The 27,782-nt window shown below is 41.5% G+C and overlaps 1 protein-coding gene across 2 annotated transcripts; it reads left to right on the forward strand.

Annotated features, from left to right (window-relative positions):
• Window positions 1–30: 30 nt before the first annotated feature.
• mical1 (microtubule associated monooxygenase, calponin and LIM domain containing 1) lies at window positions 31–27,782 on the forward strand. 2 transcript variants are annotated; one of them, XM_061982553.1, is made up of 24 exons: window positions 31–131; window positions 8,139–8,428; window positions 8,796–9,003; window positions 9,969–10,076; window positions 10,176–10,271; window positions 10,421–10,576; window positions 11,173–11,273; window positions 11,384–11,641; window positions 13,134–13,249; window positions 16,248–16,374; window positions 16,467–16,545; window positions 16,687–16,834; window positions 17,010–17,200; window positions 18,674–18,786; window positions 19,038–19,103; window positions 19,372–19,603; window positions 20,011–20,075; window positions 20,709–21,438; window positions 21,520–21,626; window positions 21,682–21,795; window positions 21,895–21,988; window positions 22,108–22,201; window positions 22,394–22,467; window positions 27,131–27,782. In XM_061982553.1, exons 1-24 carry the CDS (start codon window positions 50–52, stop codon window positions 27,319–27,321), a joined length of 3,840 nt encoding a protein of 1,279 aa, XP_061838537.1. In that variant the 5' UTR covers window positions 31–49; the 3' UTR covers window positions 27,322–27,782. The 2 variants fall into 2 exon arrangements, 1 of the variants encoding a protein (XP_061838537.1); XR_009817587.1 differs by lacking the exons at window positions 22,108–22,201; window positions 22,394–22,467; window positions 27,131–27,782 and having other exon boundaries at window positions 20,709–21,140; window positions 21,223–21,438.

Consider the following 27,782-nt stretch of genomic DNA (forward strand, 5'->3'; position numbering starts at 1 on the left):
AAGACATCTTTCTTTCTTTTAGGCCATCAAAGGCCTGTCGGACCACCACATGAGCGCGTGCGCGCCAGGCTCGCCAGAAAGTCCCGGAAGTGAGTCGATCGGCGCGTGCTACACAACAGCACTGGACGCAGGTGAGCTCGCGCGTACCTTCTTTACCTGTCAAGGAAAACAAAACATGAATACTGGAGGGATTCGAGTTTAATTTCAAGGATATTTAATATATATTACCTTCCTGACTGTGACCGGACGCGTGACACACCGTAAGTTGAACTGTTTTTTTCCCCCTCTCGTTTTGCTATTTTCTGACGTGTGTGTGGCATGGGCTACTAAGCTTTGTTGTGTTCTTCGCTTTTAACATCTTCATTCATTCATTGAAACTTTTATTAGTAGATTGCACAGTACAGTACATATTCCGTACAATTGACCATTAAATGGTAACACCCGAATAAGATTTCCAACTTGTTTAAGTCGGGGTCCACGTAAACCAATTCATGGTTCAAATTAAGGACTTAATGGCTTTCAGTTTTTCTTATGTGCTGCCTCAGTTTTTCTTATGTGCTGCCTAACTTTTGTTTGGTCGTATCAGTACGTGTGACGCCCTTGTCACCACATGCAAACCGTGAATGTCTGCTGTAGCCAGATAAGACTTTGAAAGTCAGGGCAAGAAGTCCAAACGACGTGTTCTGCCTCCGGACAGGTTGGAGCCCTCATGAGTTTGATCCAGCTTCAGGGTGCCATTGGGTGGGTGGAGCTCACCCACTGTGTGTCAAAGCATAAACAAAGGTCAATTCTTTATGACAGGGTTCGTATGGATGCTTAAAAACCTTAAAAAAGCTTGGATTTTAATGTTGTGTTTTCAAGGTTTGAAAAATGCTTGAATTTTGGGTGAAGTGCTGGTCAAAGCTTGGAAATTTTCATATTTCTCGGCAGTCTGACTCAATAGGCTAATTATAAAATGGAAAAAAAAAAAAAAAAAAAAAAGTTTCTTTAAAAAATGAAAGCCACACACTTGATCTGTTGGCTTTGCACGAGCCCTTACATTAGGTTGTTGTCACGCCAGAGCCATCTGTCGCCCCCAAGAGGACAGTGGTGCATCGGTCCATCATGCCGGGAGGTTGTCTTTTAATGAACATGATGTATGCATGAATTATGATACAATCAAACAAGTAAACAATAATAATTAATGTTATTTCTTGTAAGGAATGATGTATACGTGAATGATGATGATGATACAAACAAACAAGTATACGTTTGCAAACACCAATGACATTGAATAGGCTACAGAAACACTGCTTCATTTTCTATGCCCCATTCAGTTAATGATAACTGCTGGTTCAATGTTAGGCTTAGGTTTTAGCAGATTTTCCGTTTTTTTTCCTACAGACAGCATTTGGTGACCTCAAACAACAAGGCTATGGATTGATTAACACTGGTTTTCGCCTTTTGAAGGGTACTAGAAAAACTGGAGAATTGATCTTGATAGTCCTTAAAAAGTGCTTGAATTTGGCCATGGAAAAGGTGTACGAGGCCTATTATAACCTTATGCTTGCATCTTAGCGGCTAAAACTAGCATGTCAACTATATTTAGAAAATCACATTGTCGGACCTTTGTACTTTTGACATGAAACTAAGACAAGGAAGTTAACCGTATTCCTGAAGAGCTATATATAAAGAGCCTGCGGCGTTCATTAGATCATTTGAAGTCTATTTGTAGCATTGCCTGGCCTTCAAAAACAACCATCTTCAGTCTACTTCCCTTAAACAGAGTGAAGTAGACTGAACATAGTGATCCTGATTAATCAAGTCAGCGCAAATGTGGCTAATACTCAGCAGGATGTTGACCTGTCTACTGGCTAAATAGTATACAAAGTGCAACCAAACAAGGAAATAACATTCACACAAGTCTGACATTTGTAATTGCATGTTGAGTCACAGGTCTTTACAAGTGTTTGACTGAAGAGCTGATTTGTCATAATACACTGTCTATGTAAAGGGTGTTCCATCCATTTTCATCCTGCAAGTTGTTTTTAATTGTCCATCTGCAATTTCTAATAATATTTTTTTTATCAATGCTTCATCACCTACTATCCAAATCTAAGATGTTGTTTTATTCAGATACCTTAGCATGTTTCGACTTACATTACATAGTTTCCCCGTAAGTATTTGATCGTGGCTGTGCGCTACGGCAAAATATTAGCCGCCACACGGGCCCAATTCCTGTTTCCTCCGTTTACACACATCCATGTCTGTTTCACTCCCAGACACAACACTTCCTCATTCTCTGCCAAAACGGTGTGGTCAAGACCATGGGAAAATTGAACATCATAACACAGAAACCTACACAAGAAAAAAAGAAACCTACACGTTAACCCCACCAGGTCGTACAGTATAAACACGCATGGAGCAGAAGGATGCATGTCCACCCTGTGGACATACTTTAATATATCCGAGATATACCCGCAGACAGCATTCTGCAAAGTCTAAGATGACAGACAATGGCCACTTTTAAGGAAAGGAAGGCTTGCAGCAGTGCAAAGCAAGTGTGGCATCATGCTTGCTGCAGCTTGCTTTTTGTCGCGGACATGGAGCAAGAAGTAAATCGTTTCTAAAGACGAGCACATTCTACAATAACACCAGAAATGGTCATGAGCTTTGGGTCATGACCGAAAGGACAAGATCACGGGTACAAGCGGTCGGAATGAGTTTCCTCCGCCGGGTGGCGGGGCTCTCCCTTAGAGATAGGGTGAGAAGCTCTGTCATCCGGGGGGAGCTCAAAGTAAAGCCGCTGCTCCTCCACATCGAGAGGAGCCAGATGAGGTGGTTCGGGCATCTGGTCAGGATGCCACCCGAACGCCTCCCTAGGAAGGTGTTTCGGGCACGTCCAACCGGTAGGAGGCCACGGGGAAGACCCAGGACTCGCTGGGAAGACTATCTCTCCCGGCTGGCCTGGGAACGCCTCGGGATCCCCCGGGAGGAGCTAGACGAAGTGGCTGGGGAGAGGGAAGTCTGGGCTTCCCTGCTTAAGCTGCTGCACCCGCGACCCGACCTCGGATAAGCGGAAGAAGATGGATGGATGGATAAATGCTAGATTTGTTGGTAGTCGTTTTTAATAAATAAAGAATGGCTGAAAATATAGGAGAAATATATCGATAGAAAAGTACATTTTACAATAAGCAGCAACAATTAAAAGATAAGAGAAACATAATATGTAAGAAAAAAAATTATGTTAATACTATAATTAATAAGATATTTGTTTTAAATGTGTGTATATATACATGTGTTTGCCTTTTTAAAGAAAATATATTCATCATAGCAAATAATATAATGTCATATTGACAACGTTCCCGCCACGCCCTAGCCGCGCCCCAAGCGCCATAGGTATCTTGGCAATCTAGGGAAAACTGTGGACATTGGATTAGTTTTGGCATCTTTAAAATGTATCATAGCCTTTAATTTTTTTTGTACGCAGCCCTCACTGGAAAACGTTTGGACTCCCCTGGTCTATGATGTCCTCACTATGAATAATTATGATAATTGTGCTTCCGAAAAAAGTAATTGTTCTTTAGAAACTGCCTGCAAGCAGTTTTACGTTATTTAGATATATTTTTAAAAAACAAACTTTTTTCACTCAAAAGCTAAAGTCTTTTATCTTTTGCACAGTGCTACCACGTCTTTTAATATATTTGTTTATTGAAATGTTTTGACAAAACAGTTAAAATAAATACAGTACAATACAAATCAAATGTTCTCCCCCCCAAAAAAATATATGCCTTCAGCGTCTCCCAGAGTACAGAGGCCGACATCCCGGGAGTCTTGTTCAAGAGCACAAAAAAATCTATTTGACAAGAAACTTGCTACCGCATTTTATGTGCACACCTTGTTAAATTGAAATCAATTTAATCTGTGCTTTCCCCCCACAAAACACCACAATTTGAACATGTAACATGCTTTTTAAAAATACAACTCTTTGACAAAAAAACCCTGTTTGAAAATCATGAATGTAGTACAAACACCTACAGTAGTTTATGGAATGATATAATTAGAACATTTACCTTGGGGATTGGACTAATGCTGAATCTTCTTTGGGTTGCTTCTCTCCCCAGATTTTCCAAGTCCACTTATTATAAGCGACGTTGGCCTTGTTTTCTTAGAGCTGGTTGCTTGTTTCTCTCATGAGAGCCGGCAACACGCCGTGTAACAATTGGAACTGCAGTAGAAAATCATTTATGTTGCACGCAGACCTCCTTCATTGGGTGACAGACCGGAGAGGTCAGATTTGACAGCAACAGATGTCTGCATAAGACCCAGTAGGCAAGGCTAAAGTTCACTCTTTCAGTTTGTAAAGTCAGGAGAAGAGAAACAAATTGAATCACATTGGGCAGACCATTCGGAAGCTTACTTATATTTTGGATTAATGTCTGCTGTGTGGATGTTGTTTTGGTGCGGAAGCGTAATTCTGATTGGGAGTGGTGCAGTTTGACGGTGCTCCAGTCAGGCTGCTTTGCAGAGTCTGCTACAGAGTTGGACATATTTTTAATAGCTTGTTTTTCTGATTCGCTGAATGGTGTCCTTTTCTCTAACATTTTCGGTTGCGGTGGTTGGAGGTAAGGATTGTTGCTTGATCTCTAGTTTATTTGTTTATTTGATAGGGACACTGTACAATACATAATTATAATGTATTGCGCAAATCAGATATAGACTAATTTTCTGTTATTTCATGTTGTAGGTAGGGATGATGTTCAAAAACAGGTTCCCCCGATGCTTCGATAAGAAAATAACCGATTCCATGGATTCAAATCCCTTTTTGAGAACCAGTTCCCGTTATCGAAGCCACTATACCGTATTTTCGCGACCATAGGGCGCACCGTATTAAAAGGCGCTGTGTCAATTACGGGTGCTATTTCTGTATTTAACGCATATATAAGGCGCAGCGTATTTTTGGGCGCAGGCATGGTTAAACATACGCTAGCTCAAAACATACGCTAGGTTAAAACATACGCTAGCATGCATGGACGCGGTTTTAAAAAGGCAACAGGAGCAAAGCTAAGTTCGGTTGTACTTTATTGAAGTATTTGTCAATGTACTCACATTATTTTTTGATCAATCCTCGTCCACAAATCCATCAAAGTCCTCATCTTCTGTGTCCGAAATGAACAGCTGAGCAAGTTCTCCATCAAACACGCCAGATTCCTTCTCGTCATTTTCAAAGTCAGTCTCGTTGCCGTGGGGCTCCTCGGAAAAGATGCCGGCTTTTGTGAAAGCTCGAACAACAGTGCAAGCAGACACGTTAGCTCAAGCATCCACGATCCATTTACAAATTGTGGCGTAACTCGCCCGATGCTGGCTCCCAGTTTTTGTGAAGCTGTGTTCGTCAGTCATCCATCGCTCCCATGACACTCACAACTTCACTTTGAACGTCCTGTTTACACCCATGTCCAGCGGTTGGAGTTCCTTCGTCATGCCTTAATGATGACTCGAGGTGGAAACTTTTCTTTCGGCAGCGTCTTCCCCTTGAAAATCACCATAGTTGGCAGTTTCTGTCCATTAGCATAGCAAGCTAGCACAACAGTAAAAGCTTACTTCTCTTGTCCCGTTGTGCGTATCGATTCGCTACCGTGCTGGTCCCCTTCTTCTCCACAGTGTGCTTCACCGGGATGTCTAAAGTGAGCGGCACCTCGTCTATGTTGGTGATGTGTTTGTCGGCATTTTTTTTATTTACAACGCACATAGCAGTACTATATGCTCACTGGGGGCGAGCGTTTAGCGTCCTCTCACTTGAAACCTTCACCCTTTAACGTCCGCATGCGGTCCTCAGTCACGTCCGCCTTTCCTCCATATAAACAGTGTGCTGGCCCAGTCACATAACATCTACGGCTTTTGGAACTCAGTGCACACAGAAGGTGCACACACAACAACCTATCTGGATTTGATAAGAGATTCGATAAGGAATCGGTTCGATAAGAGGATTCGATAATGGCATCAACATCGATGATTTCTTTGCAAACATCATCCCTAGTTGTAGGTACTGTACAGCAGAAACCAGCAACAAAGTTATGTTTTATGATAATGTTGGACAAGGTAACCACTTGAAAAGTCAACACAATATTCAACAAATACTTTGTCAGAACATTTAAAAAACTGTTACTACAAGTCTCTTGCGGACTGCATAGTTAAGTATATTCAGTATAATCTATTTATTCTACTTCTTCTAAATATTTACTTGCAACATGTTAAAAAAATGTATAGCACAATGAACAATCTCACTTATATTTTACAATTCAACACACCCAAAAATAAGTGGGAGGAAGCAAAGCTTATCTGATCATATCCCTTTCCCAGGAAAGTGTTTGATACTGTTATCAGGCAGTATTCTTCAACAGTTCTTTATTGTCATACTTTGTGAATATGATATGCTTATGATACCTCTTAATTTATATTTAGCTGTGTACATTATGTTCCTTACCTAATCCATTCCATAGTTTAATTCCATATATATGTACTAATTGCTTCCAATGTCTTGCATGCATACAAATGTTTTATATTCTGTTTATTCCTAAAATTGTATTTCTCCTACCTTGTTGAAAATAATTATGTTTTAACATTTTCTGTTAACCTGTTGTTGTTTGCTTTGTACATGACTATTGTGGTCCTAAAGTGTACAAGATCTAAAAATTTAAGTATTTTAGATTCGATTAAAAAGGAATTTGTATGTTCCCTGTAGCCAGCCTTACGGATGATTATTTTAACTGCTCTTTTCTGCAGCACTCATAGTGAAGGAATTAAACTCTTATAATTGTTTCACCTTTCAAGATTGAAATATTTCTAGCCACTTTATGATGTATGCACTGGTTTCAGCACATTTTGTTATCTATTAGAACTCCTAAAATGTATTTCCCTGTACTGTGTCAATGTATACACTATCTATTTGTATTTTTGTTTGAGTATTTATCTTATTTTTTTCCTTTTAACATTACTTTGATTTTGCCTAAATTCAGGAATATTCCGTTTTTATCAAACCGTCTTTTTAGTTAATTCATTTCTACCATAAGTTTTCATTACTTCCTGTAGGTTTTATCTTGAGCAGAATGCAGTTGTCATATGCAAATAATATTAATAGCAGCTCTTTTGTAGTTTTACTAATGTGGTTTATTTATAGTTGAATAGTTTTGGTCCCAGGACTGACCCCTGGGCTACAAATATTAAGGGTGGGGTTCGCATATTCATTTATAGTTTGCATATGGTCACATAGTTTATTATTGTATTTTTTTAGATCAGTTTGTTAAAATGGTACAGGTATGTTGTTTCCTTTTTAAATGTGTTTTGAAATACTGTAATGTTTTCTGGTTCAGGTGGCAACGCAGCGCAAGCATTGTGAGCAACAGTGGTGAGGTTATCTTCAGGAAGTGTTGCCTTGGTTACTTGACGGAAATGTCAGTTTGAAGAACGTGTACTGCTGGGTAGAGTTTCATTGCTGCAAGAGAAATGTTGATTACAGCTTGAGTCACGTCTGACTGTAATATTGACTCAAAAGATTAGCAAGGGGTGGGAAGTAACCACCTAATGTCAATGTTGGGAAAAGGACTGTAACTTGTGACTCTGTTGTCCCCAATTTCTTGTTTTTATAATTGTTATACTGTGTATTTTTTTTCTGTTCCTGTGTTCTAGTTTTCATCTACCTATTTGCAATAGTCTTCTTATTTTAAACTGTACAGTTAATATTTGTTTTAGCCATTAAAGTTAAAATATAGAAAAGGCCCAGTATCTCCCTTTCAAACGTGATAGTAAGGTTAACACAGGTTGACATTGAGTCTCCTGAAACTAACAAGGAGCATGTTGCTTGAGGTTTTTTTTTAACTAAATTGGTTTTGGCTGTAAAAAACAGACCTGAAGTCTCAGAAACAACAAGGAGGAAGTTGATAATGAGTCAGCCAACCTGGTGATAGATGTCCTTGCTGTTTAATCATCAGGACTATAAATAGGAGAATCAGTGGGGAACTTCCTATTTGCACAGGGGGTAGAAGACTGGTTTGGTCATACATAAGTCAAACAGGTAACTGCAGCAAGGGTCTTTGATCATTTACAATGACCATATGCAAGTAGGACACCCCCAATCTAAGCTTTAACCTTCTGCTTCTCAGTTCTGCAACAGGACACGGAACTGGGCTCCACAATGGCAAGCCAGGATCCTGTCAACCCCTCACATGCTGCGTTTGACCGCTTCGTACAAGCGCACGACTGCAAGGATGTGCAACGACACTTTGATGAACTTTGTCAGCAGCTAGACATTAATTTGAAGGACTTCAGGAGTTTCTACAGCAAACTGAAAGAAAGGCTGAACTACTGGCGGGCTAAAGCCTTGTGGACAAAGCTGGACAAAAGGGCATCTCACCCCGACTACCAGCAGAAAAAAGCCTGCACCAAAAACAAGGTATTTGTCAGACATTTTAATCTTTACTGTATTTTAATAATAACATATGTGATGATAATATATCTAGATATTACCCAAAAATGCTAACATTGCAATGTTACGGGTCAAATGAGTTCCTTGAATTAGCGTATATTTGCCTGTTATGTTCATAAATGATTTCTCTTTGGCAATTAATGATATCTGATTAAAAATCTTTGGACGAGGCCTATGTATATTTGTATATCTTTGCATTATCAGTTTTTTTCATGAGTGCATTCTCATTTTCTAAAGCTTCACTCAATGTTTCACGATAATGTTTTTCTTTTAAGCCTTACATTTCTGTGATATTCACATGGGCTGACAAAAAAAATGTCTCTCTCATGCTTAGTGTCTCATCCTTGGGGCTGGGCCATGTGGTCTGAGGACTGCCGTTGAACTTTCCTTGCTGGGTGCTCAGGTGGTGGTGCTGGAGAAGCGACAGACTTTCTCTAGGAACAATGTTCTCCATCTGTGGCCCTTCACCATCTGTGACCTCCGTGGCCTCGGTGCTAAAAAGTTCTATGGAAAATTCTGCTCTGGCTCGCTAGATCACATCAGTGAGTGACTGCTGGCTGAATCAAGAAAAAATGATTGTACAATACATTTCAGACCTATTAGATTTCATGCAAGCCAAAAAGGAAATTGACATAATATTGCATACTGTGCAATTGTGTTAGAAGGGAGACAAACTAATATATTACAGTCGTTCTTCACCACATCGTGCTTTAGATATTGCGGCTTCTCCACATCGGAGATTTTTGGGGGGATTTTTTTCATTTTAAAGCATATTCTACAATTTGTTGTTCCTAAATTACCGGTAAGCATTTCAAAGCATACAAATAGGCTAAATCAACTAAAAATATTAATACTAAAATAGTATTGGCCACTAGAGTAAAGCAAACCAGTCAGAGCACGCTGTTTAGCATTGTGGCCGCTGATTGGCTCAGCCTCAGGCAGCATTACTATATTGGATTAAAAGAGTGTAATGTAAAGGTGACTAAAGGGCGTTATTTTATTTACCGGGAGCTCTCACTATGTTGAAAAGTGTAAACAGGATTTTTATGCTATAGCTATAAAAACATTTGATTTATTCCCACTTCACCGAAGTTAATTTATCGCAGCCATGTCCTTGAATGAGAGATAACTCTATTTACAAAATGTAATGCACAAATCTTCATGAACCTATAGATGGCTATTTTTATTTATTGGCCTTATCTTTACCTTTAATGTTAATCTTTTTTTAATTATTAAGTCAAGCTTACTTGTGAAGATAAATTGAACCAAAATAAATTACCCTGTAATATTTTAATAATTATTCTTAGGGTTACGCAACATGGCTTCACATACCGGTACTGTAGCTATTTGTCCAACAAAATCTTTATGTACAGTGTGTATTGCATTGTGAGTTTGAAATAAGTTGCTACGGTCTTGTTCTTTTCAAAAGTTTGATTTCTTTAACATTAGGGATGTTTGGTTGAGGTAGCATAGATTGAATTTAGTTTTGAAAAATTTATGTTTGTAGGCATTCGCCAGTTGCAGTTGATTCTCTTAAAAGTATCACTTCTCCTTGGCGTGGAGGTTCATACTGGAGTGGAGTTCAAGAGTCTGATTGAGCCCACAGGAGATAAAGGTACTACTGAAATTATTTTTGTTTGGCTTATTGAGTAAAACAACTTCTACCTCCAATTATGACTTAATTAAGACCTGCTAAGACACATTTTATTTACAGGATGGATGGTCAAAGTTCAGCCAGAGACTCATCCTGTTTCATCCTTTCAATTTGATGTTTTCATCTCTGCTGGCGGAGGCAGGTTTGTCCCTGAGGGTGAGAAAAACAACATTATGTTGCAACAGGGGCCGCAAAAAGCTGCAATTAATTGTTTTGCAAGGTCCAGCTGTTACATATGGCCACAACATTTCCTCATTATTCTAAGTGTTAATCTGTCTTTTTTCTTTGTTTTTCCCTGCTGAAAGGGTTCAAGCACAAGGAACTGAGAGGTAAGCTGGCCATTGGCATCACGGCCAACTTTATCAACAGAAACACAACAGCAGAGGCCCAAGTGGCAGAGATCAGCGGCGTGGCCCGTATCTACAACCAGAAATTCTTCCAGGACCTGTTAACAGACACTGGTATGAGTCTAAATGATGCATGAAAGAGGACATCTTTGTTTGCAGTAAGACATTAAACAAATAGGAAATACGTTTTCTAGATTATTTAGCACGAACAAACTCAAGCAAGTTTGCTTTTGATTGTTTCTCTTCTTAAGCTTCAAGGCTTGTAATGATTGAGTTAAAAGGAATGTAAGAAAAGGTCAACAAAGCCATTGATTTGCGTGACTCAATTGTGTCTGATTACAAGTCTCAACCAATCCTCTGTGGCTTTGACTGTTCTTGTCTTACATTAATTCACACGTACACCATTTTATGTAGAGATTCAATCAATTCCACTGAGTATGAAGCAAATTACCTTCTAATAATCTTATGCTAAATGCTTCACACAAATTCAAATACAAAAGTGAGCCAAAATAACCCTTTTGACAATGTTAAAGTATTCAACAAATAATCATTTTCTGTGTTCATACCGGAAACAATGGATCCCTTACGCTGTGTAAAATTTTCAAAATGTAAGAAACTGCTCAAAATTAACAATTCCATAAAGCCATCCAACCAGTTAAAATATTTTAGTCAGTTTCCTCATTCAGTCTCATTGCTCTCTCTCTCTCCAGGTATTGATTTGGAGAACATCGTATATTACAAAGATGACACCCACTACTTTGTCATGACTGCCAAAAAAAGGAGCTTGCTAAAGAAGGGTGTCATCAAACAGGTGAGAACAAGGCCTCCGTCACAAACAGAAACTGTGATTCTCATTAATGCCAGCTGTTACTCTGATACAACAATCTGGTGGTGAGATAACTCAATCAACATGTCTTGCAGGACTTTAGTGAAGTGGAGGATATGCTAGCTCCGGCCAACATTGACGACGAAGCGCTGCGTCGTTACGCCTGTGATGCCGCTCATTTCTCAACAGGGGCCAAACTACCAGACCTAGAGTTTGCTCAGAACCATGCCTGCCAGCCGGATGTGGCCGTGTTTGACTTCACCTGCATGCAGCGGGCTGAGAACGCTTCGTTAGTCCGAGAGCGAAGAGGCAGGAAGTTGTTGATGGGTCTTGTTGGAGATTGCCTGGTAGAGGTTGGTCATTTAATACAATAGGTACTGCTGAACACATTCTGCGTTTGGCCTTCTAAATAGGTAAAATGACAAGCTGAAATCCAACAAACAATTAGTATTGCGCTTATTACACATCAGCTGTTTGATTGTAACATTTCTCTTAGTTGTAGTTTTCTTTACCAAATGTGGAGGTGTTGAAATCGTCAAATAAAATTGCTACTGCTAATAGTAGCCTGTCTGTGGCAAATCCAATGTAAAATAGCATCAAGTTAGCGCATATTGGAAGAGTGGAGCCTTCAAATATTCCAGCCTTTGTTGGTGTTGAAAATTTCAACATTACTTAAAAGGGAGTTTGGCTGAGTCCGCCCTAGGTGCTGCTTGAGTGATTGTTTCCTTGAGCCGGTATTCAGTAGGCAAACGAGTGTGACATCACGTGCAACAAAGGTATCAAAATATGTAATAGTTTGATTTTACGTGAATTGATACCTGGTACTGCCCACAAAATTAGATCGATGCCTTTAAAAGTACCGAATTCGGTACCCATCCCTAGTTCTTAGTGTAAATCGCTTTGGACGCAGAGAAAGGTGATATATGAATCCAATCAATTATTTCTATGTTTATTATGTTGATCTAAACTGAAACTGGGATGTTAAACCACAAAAGAACAATTGTAATTGTCTTATTTCTTATTGGTTTTGCCTTTCTGTTTGGTGGTTGCTGGTACCTCACCTCAGCTACCTTTAACAGCTTGCATATACAAACCCCGTTTCCATAGGAGTTGCTACAAAGACAACATATTTGATGTTCAAACTGATAAACTTTTTTTTTTTTTGCAAATAATCATTAACTTTAGAATTTGATGCCTGCAACACGTGACAAAGAAGTTGGGATAGGTGGCAATAAATACTGATAAAGTTGAGGAATGCTCATCAAACACTTAAAAGTAGATTCCATGAAATGCTCAGTCATTCACAAACAAGGATGGAGCGAGGGTCACCACTTTGTCAACAAATGCGTGAGCAAATTGTTGAACAGTTTAAGAAAAACCTTTCTCAACCAGCTATTGCAAGAAATTTAGGGATTTCACCATCTACGGTCCGGACTGTTGAACAACTTAAGCTGTACATCAAGCAAGAATGGGAAAGAATTCCACCTGAGAAGCTTAATAAATGTGTCTCCTCAGTTCCCAAACGTTTACTGAGTGTTGTTAAAAGGAAAGGCCATGTAACACAGTGGTGAACATGCCCTTTCCCAACTACTTTGGCACGTGTTGCAGCCATGAAATTCTAAGTTAATTATTATTTGCAAAAAAAAAAAAAAAAAAAATTATGAGTTTGAACATCAAATATCTTGTCTTTGTAGTGCATTCAATTGAATATGGGTTGAAAAAGATTTGCAAATCATTGTATTCCGTTTATATTTACATCTAACACAATTTCCCAACTCATATGGAAACGGGGTTTGTATATGCTTATAAATGCCACCTGACTCTATTTTGTATTATTCTCTGCAGCCATTCTGGCCCCTTGGGACCGGCATTGCTCGTGGATTTCTGGCAGCTTTTGACACGGCGTGGATGGTAAGAAGCTGGGGCATGGGAGCGCCTCATCTTAATGTCCTAGCTGAGCGGTGAGTAGTCCTAAATACAAATATTTTTTAACGCTATCACTTTGTCAGGAGCAGGCTCGCATGGTTCATTAAAGGGGAATTTAACTTTTTGGGAATTTTGCCTATCGTTCACAATCATGACAGACATAACGATGGATGTTATTTTTATATATTTTTTGCATTCTAAATATTAAATAAATGCGATCAAAAGTCCTCTTACAGCTATGGGAGATGTTCAATTCTGCCTATAGAGCCCCTAAAAACATCCAAACACCTCTATCAGGGTTTTATCTACACGATGTAAGTATATATGCAATGTAGTAACGGGCAGATTTAAAATAACATTTATTATTTACGCATTTTGATCATTTTAAGCATGTGGGGCGGCGTGGCTTGGTTGGTAGAGCAGTTGTGCCAGCAACATTAGGGTTCCAGGTTTGATCCCCATTTCCGCCATTCTAGTCGCAGCTGTTGTGTCCTTGGGCAAGATACTTAACCCACGTGCTCCCAGTGCCACCCACACTTTTAAATGTAACTTAGATAATGGGTTTCACTATGTAAAGCGCTTTGAGTCACTAGAGAAAAGCACAATGTAAATATAATTCACAATACGCGGCGCATTAATAAAAAAATAAAAAAAGCATCACGTTTGCTTTTTTTTTTTTCTTTATCACTGATTTCTGCTCACTGCAGACTTTATGAGAGCCAACAAACATAACAAAACATCCCTTACCGTGCAAAGTCTGCTGTCATGCTGTCTGCTAGGATGTTCATATATTCCCTTTCAGTCTCATAATCCTCGCAAAGAAAAACCGGGGCGGCGGGAAGGAACAAACACTTTTCGTGTCCTTCTCGCCAGTTCCAGATCCTAAATGGCTGTCAAAGTGTCCCAACTTGTAGGATTACCTACTCAGATGTCTCATGTCCAGGTGAGATGCATGATTTATTATTGACAATAAACTTACAGACAGCAAGGAAGCGAGAAAGCAGCAGACCACTCGATGATGTATACATATGCACCCACGGAAGTGATCATGGCGCCGTTATAGTTTTTCTGCGTTAGTGCTTACAATAACAATATCGCTAACACTTGGTTAATATTCAAGACACGAAATGTAAATGGAGTATTGTTGGTGCTTTTTATATGATTATTTATTGTTTTTTATGGGAAAAATAGTGGAGCTCCCATTGGCTCTGCTGTAAGCAGACTTGTATTTACATTTATTTAATATTTAGAATGCATTAAAAAAAAAAAAATCCATTCATCGTCCTGTCTTTCATAATGATTGTGAACGATGGGCAAAATAAAATAAAAAGTGCAATGTATTGTTATATTACAAGTTCATAAATTTTTTTTAAATGCACTGGTTAAAAATAAATATATTGCACGTTTTAATAGTCTTAACTTAACAAAAAAAAGTTGATATTGTGATTTTTTTTTTAACAACAAGGCATTTCTTAAATACCATAAACCTTCTTGACTGAACCCTGATCGTTTTTGGAAGAGAGGTACAACGTTTCAGGCTGGGTCTTGGCAAGGACTTCATAATATGGTACATATTGCGATACTTAAATCTCACCACAATAGAGTATAGGTTGTATTCACCTGATGTCATGCTCTTTAACTATGCGAGGCTCAAAGCAAGGACTTCATAATATGGTACATATTGCGATACTTAAATCTCACCACAATAGAGTATAGGTTGTATTCACCTGATGTCATGCTCTTTAACTATGCGAGGCTCAAAGTGTTAGGCCAGCATTTGTTGTCATATCGTTCAGGGCGGCATTTTGCCTTTCTCGAAGAAAAATGTCCTATGCTTGCGTTGTTTTAGGCTGTTGGAACCCTTCAAATCACGAAAAGGTTAAAAGTTTCTTCAATGTTTTTCAAGAGGTGATCAAGAAGGGCAAAAGACTGCAAGATTTTACAAAAGACGACGAAAAAAGTGTCACGCACTCCATTCCCAAGGGAGCAGAGGTTTTTTTATGTACTTCTAATGTTTAGTATTTTCCATTTAAGTATTATCTTGACATAATTTGTATTTTATCTTAAACACATTACACAGTACTTAAAACACATTTTTGCTACAAGTATTTTGTAAACCACCAACTTGGCGTGTCTAAATATAAGAAAGCAAATTGGAGCAAAACCTAAAAGAGTTAAGCTTTTACCAAAGGCAGCAATCATAAACATACCTTTCAGCACATACACAACGTTGACTTCTACAGTTATATTTTGATAAAGAGCTTCATCGGCGTCATCCTAGTCACGTCCGTTGTGTCTTTGAGCAAACAACTTCACCCTTGCGCTTAACGGGTCAGGTTAGTACTTTGCATGTCAGCTTCCGCCATCAATGTGTGAATGTGCGTGTGAATGTACAAATTGTGTCAATGCGCTTTGAGTACCTTGATAGTAGTAAAGCGCTGTACAACGATAATCCATTTACCATTTAATTGGTGCTTCCTTTGCCACCCATATAGGACAATTTTAACACTTAAATTGCATTGCCAAGTTGCTGACATGTTTGGTCATGATTTTGATTCTTTCTTTAAGTCCATGAATATCATCCACCTCTCTTCTCAGCACTGTCCTTCACACTCACTTTCTTCCCTCCCATTGTTGGAAAACAAAGTTATGTCCATCTAGCTCTAAACTAATGCTTGCGAGTAAGACTCAATTTGGGGCACTTTTAAGTTGAGGTACTATTGTAATTGTGAAAAATATAGACACTTTTAAAAAATATGTGTTTTGTTTTACTACTAATGGTGAAATAAGCTAGCCAGTGGGTTCTTGTTAAATTTTTAGGTTTAAGAAATGTACCTTTTGAGCAAGTTGCAAACAGCCAATTAGACATTAAAAAAAAATCTATATTATATTATTTCAAAACATATCACGATATATTGCCATATCGATATTTTTTCCCCACCCCTAACACATTTTGTGTGTTGCAGGTGTAGTCCTTCATACTGATTCTAATCTGCATCCCATATATCTGCTACTTTTGCTTAAAATTTCTAGAGAAAGCATCTATCAGGTCCTGTCACAAACCACACCAGAAAACACCAGCAAAAACTATGTCGCTTACAGCATCGACCCTAAAACACGATACATGAGAGTCAACCTGTCCTCCATTCCGACTAACCAGGTGAGCGCTGTAATCTTATTATTAACTCGTCCCTCGATTGTCATCACTATTAAGGCTGTGCAGGTTTAGTAATTCAACCGTCACTTTTTAAGGTGCAGCACCTTTACGATATTGATAAATCCAGTCCATCCAGCAAGAAGCAAAAGAACAGGTGGTCGTATGAGTGTCAAGGTCAGTTTGCATCAGCCCTGTCTCTGCAGTGTTACTTAAATGAGGCTTTGCGTTTGTATTTATCATAACATTGAGAAAAATGTATTTATCATAACCACAAAAGAGCTGCAGACTAATGGATTGTCTGTACATGTCTTTAAGATGCATTCCATGGTTTTGAGGAGTTGTTAAAATGGTGCCAAAACCACACCGCTGGTTACAACAATGTGGATGTCAAAGATTTCACCAATTCTTGGCGGTCTGGGCGGGCTCTCTGTGTTTTGATTCACCACTTCAGACCTCAGCTCATGTAAGTCGGCCACCAGTAACTCAACCTAAAACTGATTATGGTTTGAGAGTTATGGAGTAATGATATTCATCAGTGGTTAGGCTAAAAGTAAAAAAAGTAAGAAACTTTTAATGCTATTTTGACCCTTCAGCTAAAAGTAGCTCAAGTTTTCTGTAACTTTATTTCCTCAACACAGTGACATGAACTCAGTAAACATGTCCAGTTCTGTCCACAATCACCAACGGGCCTTCAGTATCTTGGAGAAAGAACTTGGCATTCCACCTGTCATGTCTGCCAGTGACATTGCCAACGGCGGTCAGATTGACAAACTGTCTATGGTCCTCTACCTCACCCAGGTTAAAGATGCCTTCACTGTGCCAACACCAGGTAAACTATTGTATCTTAGTCATCAAAATTTTTTCGAAATGCATGTGTCTGTCATCCACGTTATAGGAGTAGTAAGGCTGTGAATTTTTGGGCACCACAAGATTCGATTCGATTCTTGGAGGCAACGATCCAATTCAGAATTGATTCTCGATTCAAAAGCAATACTCTTTTAGTAACATTGGGTGCCAGTTCTGTGATTAACTACATTCCTCCTTAAAAATAGATAAACAGTTCTGATAACGTCTGTATTACTTAAAAAAAACTGTTTTTGTTTAATAAAAATCTACCCAAAGATTTGATCAAGTCAAATACAAAAAGGCAACAACAGAAGTATCCAACACTTCAATTTTGTCAAGTAAATCTGTACAGCAAATATGGGCATCTAAATCAACAATATGATTTGCCTGAATGGCTGGACAGGACAGAATTTTTCTTTAATCGATTTAAGAATCATCACAAATAAGAATTACAATTCATTCGAAAAACTATTTTCTTTGGACACCCCTAATGAGTAGGCTATTTTTTGTTAGAAAATATATTCCAAACTCTTTATTTCATGTTTTGTCACATGGTACCATTAGCTAAAAATAATCTGTTTAAAAGAGTTATCTTTAACACATGCTGTTGTCATTGAATACCATGTAACACATACATATGCACACTTACAGTTTCTTACTGAAGCTGCAGGTTGAATATCATCATGTGGAACACGGTACAGTCTTGTTATATTATGTTTCAACAAAATGATAAAAAATGCAGTGTGGAATGTTTGTAATAAATAAGTGATGTAAATGCTGATGCTTGTGCATTTTTGAAGAAGGTGGTTGGTGACAGAAGCATCTCTGTTATGTAACTCAGTCGCTAACATGCTCATAGAACGGTCATCCTCCCACTGGAACGTGTGTAGTTTGTACACTGTCTCTTTAAGAGCTCATTACCCATAATTCATTGAGCACAAGTGCTGTGTTCAGCTGTTGGTGCTGCTTCTATCCTGCATTCAACCAGCCCTTGGTGTGGAGCTGTTTTGTCAGGAGCTGACAGGATGAGCATCTGCGCTAAATAAGGATTTTCTTTCCAATCTCTGAGGATGAATTTGTATGGCAATTTGAGCAAGATGAATGTGTGCTTCATACACATGAATTTTTAAAGCTGTGACTGACCTGAAGTGGGGGTGTTATATATCCCCAACCCGCTGTGATGCTCTGCTTGGGATCGGATGTGCAGGCAGCAGGGCGCCGCCATTCACCGGTAACCTTAGCTTAGGAGTTTTTCTGTGAAGTGGTCGTGTTCATTTTGAGGTGCAAATGAGAGGCTTTAGTCCATACTTGCAAGGTGTTTCTGACACCATTAGATGCAATCACAACATTTAACATAACATTCAGGTTTCCAATACTGCAAGTAGGTCAACGTGGGAATGTGTTGTGAAATAAAAAGTAAGTTGCCTAATAGGTTACTTCTCTTCCTGTCTTTTAGCTCCAGAGCCCACAGGCTTCCTGCCTTCATCCAAGCCTCTGACTTTCTCCCAGACACACTCTGCTGTCTTTTTCCTCAATAAACTGAAGCACAATTCTCTGCAAAGACGCAAGGTACGCCCACTGTTGCTGAAGACAACACAGCATCAAAAATGTTCCATAAAGTGAGGTTGAAACATTTTGGCACGCTGCCGGGTGTTGTCTGGACCTTTGCTCTAAGTTCTTGAGCAGGTGGTGACTCAAGCTTGGACATTTTTTCAAGGGAATATTTACTTAGTCACGACAATGGTTTATTCCTCTGTGTGTGTTTGTCTTTAAAATGATTATAATCACATGATAGCTGACAGACATAATTTGCTCTGCAGGAGAAACTGGCAGCTGGTAAGCAGCAAGCAACAGAAAACAAGATAAAGATGGGAGAAGAGGACAGTGTGAGTTTGTATGCACTAATCAGACTTATATAATGTACCTTCTCATTTCAATGTGTTTTTTTTATTTTCATGACAATTTACATTATAGATTGTCACTGAAGGCATCAAAACTATGACACCTGTGTAAACCATTTTTAGAATGTGCCGGGGGCCATTATAAAACTAGCTGCGAGCTGCAAATGGCTTCCAGGCCATTCCTGATCTACTGGTAGATACCTTCTTTTTGTTGCTACTTAACTTCCATCTTCCTCCTGACCTCTTCCCTCAGACGGTGCCCCCCACACCCCTTGATCTCAGTCCGCCACCTGCACTTCTGCCTGAGCCTGAACCTGCTTCCCTTTCCCTGGCCAGCAGTGACGAGTGCTGCTTCTGTGGCCGTAGAGTCTACGTGCTTGAGCGCATCAGTGCCGAGGGAAAGTTCTTTCATCGCAGCTGCTTGACCTGCCATCGCTGTGGCATCACGCTGCGACTTGGAGACTACACCTTCCATCAGGCCACAGGTGGGCTACCCTAATCAGACTTTTGAATGACATTGCAAAAGAAGGTCAAAGAACAATACAATATGCTACATGTTACATGACACCGCTCTGCTAGTTTGAAATTTCAGTGCAGCTATCAAAGCAAAATCTACTGCATGTTGATTTATTTTTTTCAGTGGTACTTGATCAAGAGTCAGAGATGCAGCTAAAACACACATGTTTTCTTCGCTTTCCCTCCGCCTCATTTTTTTTGACAAAAAACTCAACTATTTTGCCAGTGTCGACCGTCGCCATTTTTGTTTTTACGGCAATACTACTAATTTAATTAAAGAGAACAGAATAGGCACAGGCATTGCCTTTTTAGCACACTTAAATGCACCCGTTTATGACTTCAACTCTGTGTTTATTTGTGATATCTATCCCCTTAGGGAGATTCTACTGTGAGCTGCACTCGGAGGAACTGGAAGATACAGCTAGAATATCCTCATATAAGGTGGGCAACACAGTAGAATTGGTGCAAACATTTTTCTGCTGATATGTGTGTTGTGTTACAGCATATGCATTATGTATCATTCTACGCCATCATTACTTTGTCATCAAACCCAAACAGCTGACTCCTTCACATCAGTTAGCAGATTGAGTACAAGGAGACATTTTGTTAGACTCATGATTCCATTGTGTATGACATAAATATGTTGCTGATTATATGAATTATTTTCTTCGGGACATTTTTTAATTAACTTGTATCTGTTTGTAACCACTTTGTTATTTTTTTACATGAACTAGAGTTGATTAAATTTTACCATGTGCACTGCAGTTTGTTTTTGAAATATATTTACATTTTCTATGTTTACATCACACAAGAACTTAACTTGGCCCAATGTATATATTTCACATTCCACAATATCACAAATTAAAAAATGTTTTGGTAATAGTTTAATAGCTATTCTACATTCTACACTAGATAGAACAACTGCACATGTGCTTGTATTCACTTGTGTATTGAAATACTTAAGAATATCCACACATCCAGCAGTATACATCGTTGTCATCTACAACTCTTTCTACAGTAGTTACTGTAGAAAGTAAATTATCGGCTTGCTTTTTTATGCCGTCTCTCTTATAGGAAAGTAAAGAAAATGGACAGAACAGACTTTCAAGCGAAGGCTCCACACCATCACCCTCAGATGAGGAGTATGAGCACACAACGGACAGTGTTCTTCCACAGTCATTTTATTCGGAAGGGCAGGACCAGCAGCTACCTGATTCCAAAGAAAATTTGTCCCCTGCTGACGAACATGCAAAAGCTGAGACTGACGAACATTCCGCAGCGCTGTACCCTCTCCCCAAACCCCGTCTCTCTCGACAGCCCATGCCAAGCCCCCAACCCTTTCCTCCAATAGTAAAACCTCGCACAGTTCACCTTGTCATTCCTACAACTCCTAAAATTAATCCGCCTTCAGCCCCAGAGCAAGAGATACCTGAACCAGCTCCTGACTCACGCCCTAAGCAGTCGCTACGTAAACTGAAGCTCACAGACGATGAAAAAGACCAGCTGGTAAATCTTCTGACCTTCAACACAGACTCTGACTCCGAGACCCGGGGAGGCTCATCGTCCTGCTCCTCCTCCTCTGTGACAGCAGGAGGCACGAGTCCTCCGAGGCCAGAAGAGGAGGGCTACTGGAGCGGGGGCACAGCTGGTCACTTCCGGGAAAAAAGGAACCGACGTTGCTTTAAAAAAAAAGAGGGACCCAATGGGCAGCCCAAATCACGATCCAAGTTCTCTCCCTGGAATCTGTCCTCACCGAGGATCAGCACTCGACTCAGCGTCCATGTTAGTCAACCTGGGAGAGTCGGTGAGTCAAGACTGTGAGGCTGAGGACATTTAGAAGGTAGAAAAAAGTTTTGCTTTTATGTTAATTGCATGTTTCCTCCAGAAACAACATTCAGGCATGCTCACAGCACTTCTGAAGAGAATGTTGATGGAGACGAGGATGAAGATGATATGTTTGAACAGGATGACTTTGACTTATTGGAGGAAAAGGTAAGCATAGAAATGTAAATTGCCACAAGCAGAAATACTCACAACAACATTCCAGCTTCAGGCATTATCATCAGACCCTGCAGAGGCAGGTAAGTTGGAAGTTATGAAGATGAGGACACTGGAGCGGCGGGCAAAGACGAGTGAGTTACAACGATTGCGCCAAGCGCAGGTGAGTGTGATGCCACGTTAGGTTCAACGCAGTTTGTGATATTTTCATGTATTCTAATTGATGCCTGTTTGTCTAAATAAAGTATGCTTTCTTGGCCAGTCAATCCAAAGAAGACTGGAAGAAATTGAAGCGACTTTCCTAGATTTGGAGCAGAAAGGTGTTGTGCTTGAACAAACTGTGCGAGGAGAAGCTAGTAAGAACCAACCATTATTACATATATTAATGTTCTACTTTCTATTGTAATGGTGATCATTATGTCCTGGTGCAGACATATAAAATATCCATCCCAATCTTGTTATTTTACACCATTAGACAACGACAGCTCCTCTGACATGATCGAACAGTGGATCCAACTGGTCCATGAGAAGAACGCGTTGGTCTCGGAGGAGTCTGACCTCATGCTGGCGTAAGTTTACACCCAAACTGAATAGAAGAAACAGGAAGCCGCACAGGGAATATTACAGTACATCTGCTTAACTTTCACCCAGAAACACTGTTTTTTCTCTGCATGGTAACAGCTTGTGTAATTTCTGAGCCAGCTTTTTGCAGTTACAGCAATAATGTGACATGGCCATGTTGTTGTTGTTTCTTCTCTTAGGTCTCGACAGCTGGAACTTGAAGACAAACAGAGCATGTTGGACTTGGAGCTGAGGAAATACATAGATTTGAATGGTGTGTACTGTTTGAATGTTTGCATACTACAATTATATATGACAATATGTTTACCTAACTCCTCTCTGAGCTGCCACCTTACCGTGGTAGAGGAGTTTGCGTGTCCCAATGATCCTAGGAGCTATGTTGTCCGGGGGCTTTATGCCCCCTGGTAGGGTCTCCCAAGACAAACTGGTCCTAGGTGAGGGATCAGACAAAGAGCAGGTCGAAGACCTCCATGATGAATAAAAATAAAGGACCCAGATTTCCCTCGCCCGGACGCGGGTCACCGGGGCCCCCCTCTGGAGCCAGGCCCGGAGGTGGGGCACGATGGCGAGCGCCTGGTGGCCGGGCCTGTCCCCATGGGGCCCGGCCGGGCACAGCCCGAAGAGGCAACGTGGGTCCCCCCTCCAATGGGCTCACCACCCATTGCAGGGGCCATAGAGGTCGGGTGCAGTGTGAGCTGGGCGAAAGCCGAGGGCAGGGCACTTGGCGGTCCGATCCTCGGCTACAGAAGCTAGCTCTTGGGACGTGGAACGTCACCTCGCTGGGGGGGAAGGAGCCTGAGCTAGTGCGCGAGGTCGAGAAGTTCCGGCTAGATATAGTCGGACTCACTTCGACGCACAGCAAGGGCTCTGGAACCAGTTCTCTCGAGAGGGGCTGGACTCTCTTCCACTCTGGCGTTGCCGGCAATGAGAGGCGACGGGCTGGGGTGGCAATTCTTGTTGCCCCCCGGCTCAGAGCCTGCACGTTGGAGTTCAACCCGGTGGACGAGAGGGTAGCTTCCCTCCGCCTTCGGGTGGGGGGACGGGTCCTGACTGTGGTTTGCGCTTACGCGCCAAGCGGCAGCTCAGAGTACCCACACTTTTTGGATTCGCTCGAGGGAGTACTTGAGAGTGCTCCCCCGGGTGATTCCCTCGTTCTACTGGGGGACTTCAATGCTCATGTTGGCAGCGACAGTGAAACCTGGAGAGGCGTGATTGGGAAGAATGGCCGCCCCGATCTGAACCCGAGTGGTGTTTTGTTATTGGACTTTTGTGCCCGTCACAGATTGTCCATAATGAACACCATGTTCGAACATAAGGGTGTCCATATGTGCACTTGGCACCAGGACACCCTAGGCCGCAGTTCCATGATCGACTTTGTAGTTGTGTCATCGGATTTGCGGCCTCATGTTTTGGACACTCGGGTGAAGAGAGGGGCGGAGCTTTCAACCGATCACCACCTGGTGGTGAGTTGGCTGCGATGGTGGGGTAGGATGCCGGACAGACCTGGCAGGCCCAAACGCATTGTGAGGGTTTGCTGGGAACGTCTGGCAGAGTCTCCTGTCAGAGAGAGTTTCAATTCCCACCTCCGGAAGAACTTTGAACATGTCACGAGGGAGGTGCTGGACATTGAGTCCGAGTGGACCATGTTCCTTGCCTCTATTGTCGAGGCAGCTGATTGGAGCTGTGGCCGCAAGGTAGTTGGTGCCTGTCGTGGCGGTAATCCTAGAACCCGTTGGTGGACACCGGCGGTGAGGGATGCCGTCAAGCTGAAGAAGGAGTCCTATCGGGTTCTTTTGGCTCATAGGACTCCTGAGGCAGCGGACAGGTACCGACAGGCCAAGCGGTGTGCGGCTTCAGCGGTTGCGGAGGCAAAAACTCGGACATGGGAGGAGTTCGGGGAAGCCATGGAAAACGACTTCCGGACGGCTTCGAAGCAATTCTGGACCACCATCCGCCGCCTCGGGAAGGGGAAGCAGTGCACTATCAACACCGTGTATGATGAGGATGGTGTTCTGCTGACCTCGACTGCGGATGTTGTGGATCGGTGGAGGGAATACTTCGAAGACCTCCTCAATCCCACCAACACGTCTTCCTATGAGGAAGCAGTGCCTTGGGAATCTGTGGTGGGCTCTTCTATTTCTGGGGATGAGGTTGCTGAGGTAGTTAAAAAGCTCCTCGGTGGCAAGGCCCCGGGGGTGGATGAGATCCGCCCGGAGTTCCTTAAGGCTCTGGATGCTGTGGGGCTGTCTTGGTTGACAAGACTGCAGCATTGCGTGGACATTGGGGGCGGTACCTCTGGATTGGCAGACCGGGGTGGTGGTTCCTCTCTTTAAGAAGGGGAACCGGAGGGTGTGTTCTAACTATCGTGGGATCACACTCCTCAGCCTTCCCGGTAAGGTCTATTCAGGTGTACTGGAGAGGAGGCTACGCCGGATAGTCGAACCTCGGATTCAGGAGGAACAGTGTGGTTTTCGTCCTGGTCGTGGAACTGTGGACCAGCTCTATACTCTCGGCAGGGTCCTTGAGGGTGCATGGGAGTTTGCCCAACCAGTCTACATGTGCTTTGTGGACTTGGAGAAGGCATTCGACCGTGTCCCTCGGGAAGTCCTGTGGGGAGTGCTCAGAGAGTATGGGGTATCGGACTGTCTGATTTTGGCGGTCCGCTCCCTGTATGATCAGTGTCAGAGCTTGGTCCGCATTGCCGGCAGTAAGTCGGACACGTTTCCAGTGAGGGTTGGACTCCGCCAAGGCTGCCCTTTGTCACCGATTCTGTTCATAACTTTTATGGACAGAATTTCAAGGCGCAGTCAAGGCGTTGAGGGGATCCGGTTTGGTGGCTGCAGGATTAGGTCTCTGCTTTTTGCAGATGATGTGGTCCTGATGGCTTCATCTGGCCAGGATCTTCAGCTCTCGCTGGATCGGTTCTCAGCCGAGTGTGAAGCGACTGGGATGAGAATCAGCACCTCCAAGTCCGAGTCCATGGTTCTCGCCCGGAAAAGGGTGCAATGCCATCTTCGGGTTGGGGAGGAGACCCTGCCCCAAGTGGAGGAGTTCAAGTACCTCAGAGTCTTGTTCACGAGTGAGGGAAGAGTGGATCGTGAGATCGACAGGCGGATCGGTGCGGCATCTTCAGTAATGCGGAAGGAGCTGAGGCGGAAGGCAAAGCTCTCAATTTACCGGTCGATCTACGTTCCCATCCTCACCTATGGTCATGAGCTTTGGGTTATGACCGAAAGGACAAGATCACGGGTACAAGCGGCCGAAATGAGTTTCCTCCGCCGGGTGGCAGGGCTCTCCCTTAGAGATAGGGTGAGAAGCTCTGTCATCCGGGGGGAGCTCAAAGTAAAGCCGCTGCTCCTCCACATCGAGAGGAGCCAGATGAGGTGGTTCGGGCATCTGGTCAGGATGCCACCCGATCGCCTCCCTCGGGAGGTGTTTAGGGCACGTCCGACCGGTAGGAGGCCACGGGGAAGACCCAGGACACGTTGGGAAGACTATGTCTCCCGGCTGGCCTGGGAACGCCTCGGGATCCCCAGGGAGGAGCTGGACGAAGTGGCTGGGGAGAGGGAAGTCTGGGCTTCCCTGCTTAGGCTGCTGCCCCCGCGAGCCGACCTCGGATAAGCGGAAGAAGATGGATGGATGGATGGATGGATGTTTACCTAACTAGTGCTTAAAGTGACAAGCACAGTAGTGTAATGGTTAACATACCTGTCTGACAGTCCTGAATTGTTGGTTTGAATTTCCACTGGAGTTTAAAATCTGTTGGATCTGTGTAGATTTTGCATGTTCATCTGTGCATGCATGTTTTTTTCTGCATACACTGCCTTTCTCCCACTCAAAGTTTTTCATATGTTGGAATATGCGTGTTAATTGTTGTTTGTCCTGTGATTGACTGGTGACCAGCCCACAGAATGTCTCACCTCAGACCCAAAATCCGCTGTCATAGGTTCCAGCTAATCTGTGACACTATTGAGAACAAGTAATACAGAAAATGCAATAAGTTTCCCAACCATGTAGCGCAAACCCAAGGCCCGGGGAAACCACATCTTTTTACAGGGCCCGCAAAAAGCCTGAAAATATTATGCATCAATGAAGTATTTCACTTTGTCTTAATGTGTCTTAATATGTGTTCTTTCCATTTTGACAGAAAAAATACTTGTACGGCATACAACAAATATAGGCTCATACATGCCGAACATTGTTTTTTGTTAAAATGAAAAAAAAAAAAAAAAAAAAATATATATATATATATATATATATATATATATATATATATATATATATATATATATATATATATATATATATATATCTACTTGACTTATCATTTTAAAGTTATCCATCAATTTGTACACTGTAAATAAAAGTAAATGTTTCAGTAAAGAAAACTAGCAGCTTGGTGGCCTGAATTTAATTTATAAGAATTTATTTTTAAAAAGTGATACTATTTTTCCATTTACAGTAATATGCTGTAAAAAACACCGTAAATTTTACAGTAAAATTCTGGCAACCGAGCTGCCAGTTTTTAAGTTTTATTTTTACAGTGTACGTAAAAAAAATATAGAATATTTAAACGCATAGGCAATTGAGTAATATGAGGCAAATGCTTATACATTTATATTCTTACATTATTCCCTGTTACAAGTGCGATGTAGCCCTTAATGAAAACAATTTTGACACCTCTGATGTAGAGCGCTGAGCACCAGCACCTGCTCTAATGTGGTGCTTCAAGGAATGTTTGTTGCCATCAGTTTCCGATGTTGATGTTTTGTTTTTTGAGTTGAAAAGCAGTTCATGCAACGATAGCCTTATATTTTCCTTGTTTTAGCATTTATATATTTGTATTTCTATGGCACAGATTATGTGTTCTATGTTTAAGTTTAAGTTCAATATGACTTTGTGTGTTTGTGTGGCAGACAAGACACCAGAGCAGCAAACCGAAGAAGAACGTGTCCTGCAGCAGATGATCGAAGTGGTGGACATGCGTGATTCTCTGGTGTCCTTTGTAGAAGAGAAGAGGCTGAAGGACATGCAAGAGCAAAAGGTCCTCTCTGTCATGGAGGCCAAGCGCCATTCCAAGGTGGGAGCTCAGGTTCACTGGCAGTAATCTGTCTTCCACGCAAAAAAACACAGCCTGAAACATTGCAAAGCCAAAGAAGACACACCACTGCTGTTGGCCCATCTTTAAGCATCAAAGACAAACTTGTGAGCCATGAATATCAGTTTGATTCCTCGCTAGAGGGAGACATCAACTGGCAGATCTGAGGCTCAGCCCTGAGGCCAAGCCCCACCCTCGTCATTATAGCTGATGCACTGCACTGTTGAACAAACAACAGATAATAATCGCACAGTGAGGGACCTGACCTGGATTTATTGTGTAAATGTGCCAAGACAAAGCAGCATGCAAAGCAAGACTTCATACTGTTGCAGACTTTGGAGATGGATGGGATGGAAAGTTAGAAAATATTCATGAGTTTTCTGCTTGTCCTATTGCACACTGATAAAACACATTTTTTGTTTGGTACTTTGTATAATAAACAAAACCTGGGTGGGGAGAAGTAAAAGGCA

This window comes from Nerophis lumbriciformis, linkage group LG01 (assembly GCF_033978685.3).
Source record: "Nerophis lumbriciformis linkage group LG01, RoL_Nlum_v2.1, whole genome shotgun sequence".
Classification (NCBI taxonomy): Eukaryota; Metazoa; Chordata; class Actinopteri; order Syngnathiformes; family Syngnathidae; genus Nerophis; species Nerophis lumbriciformis.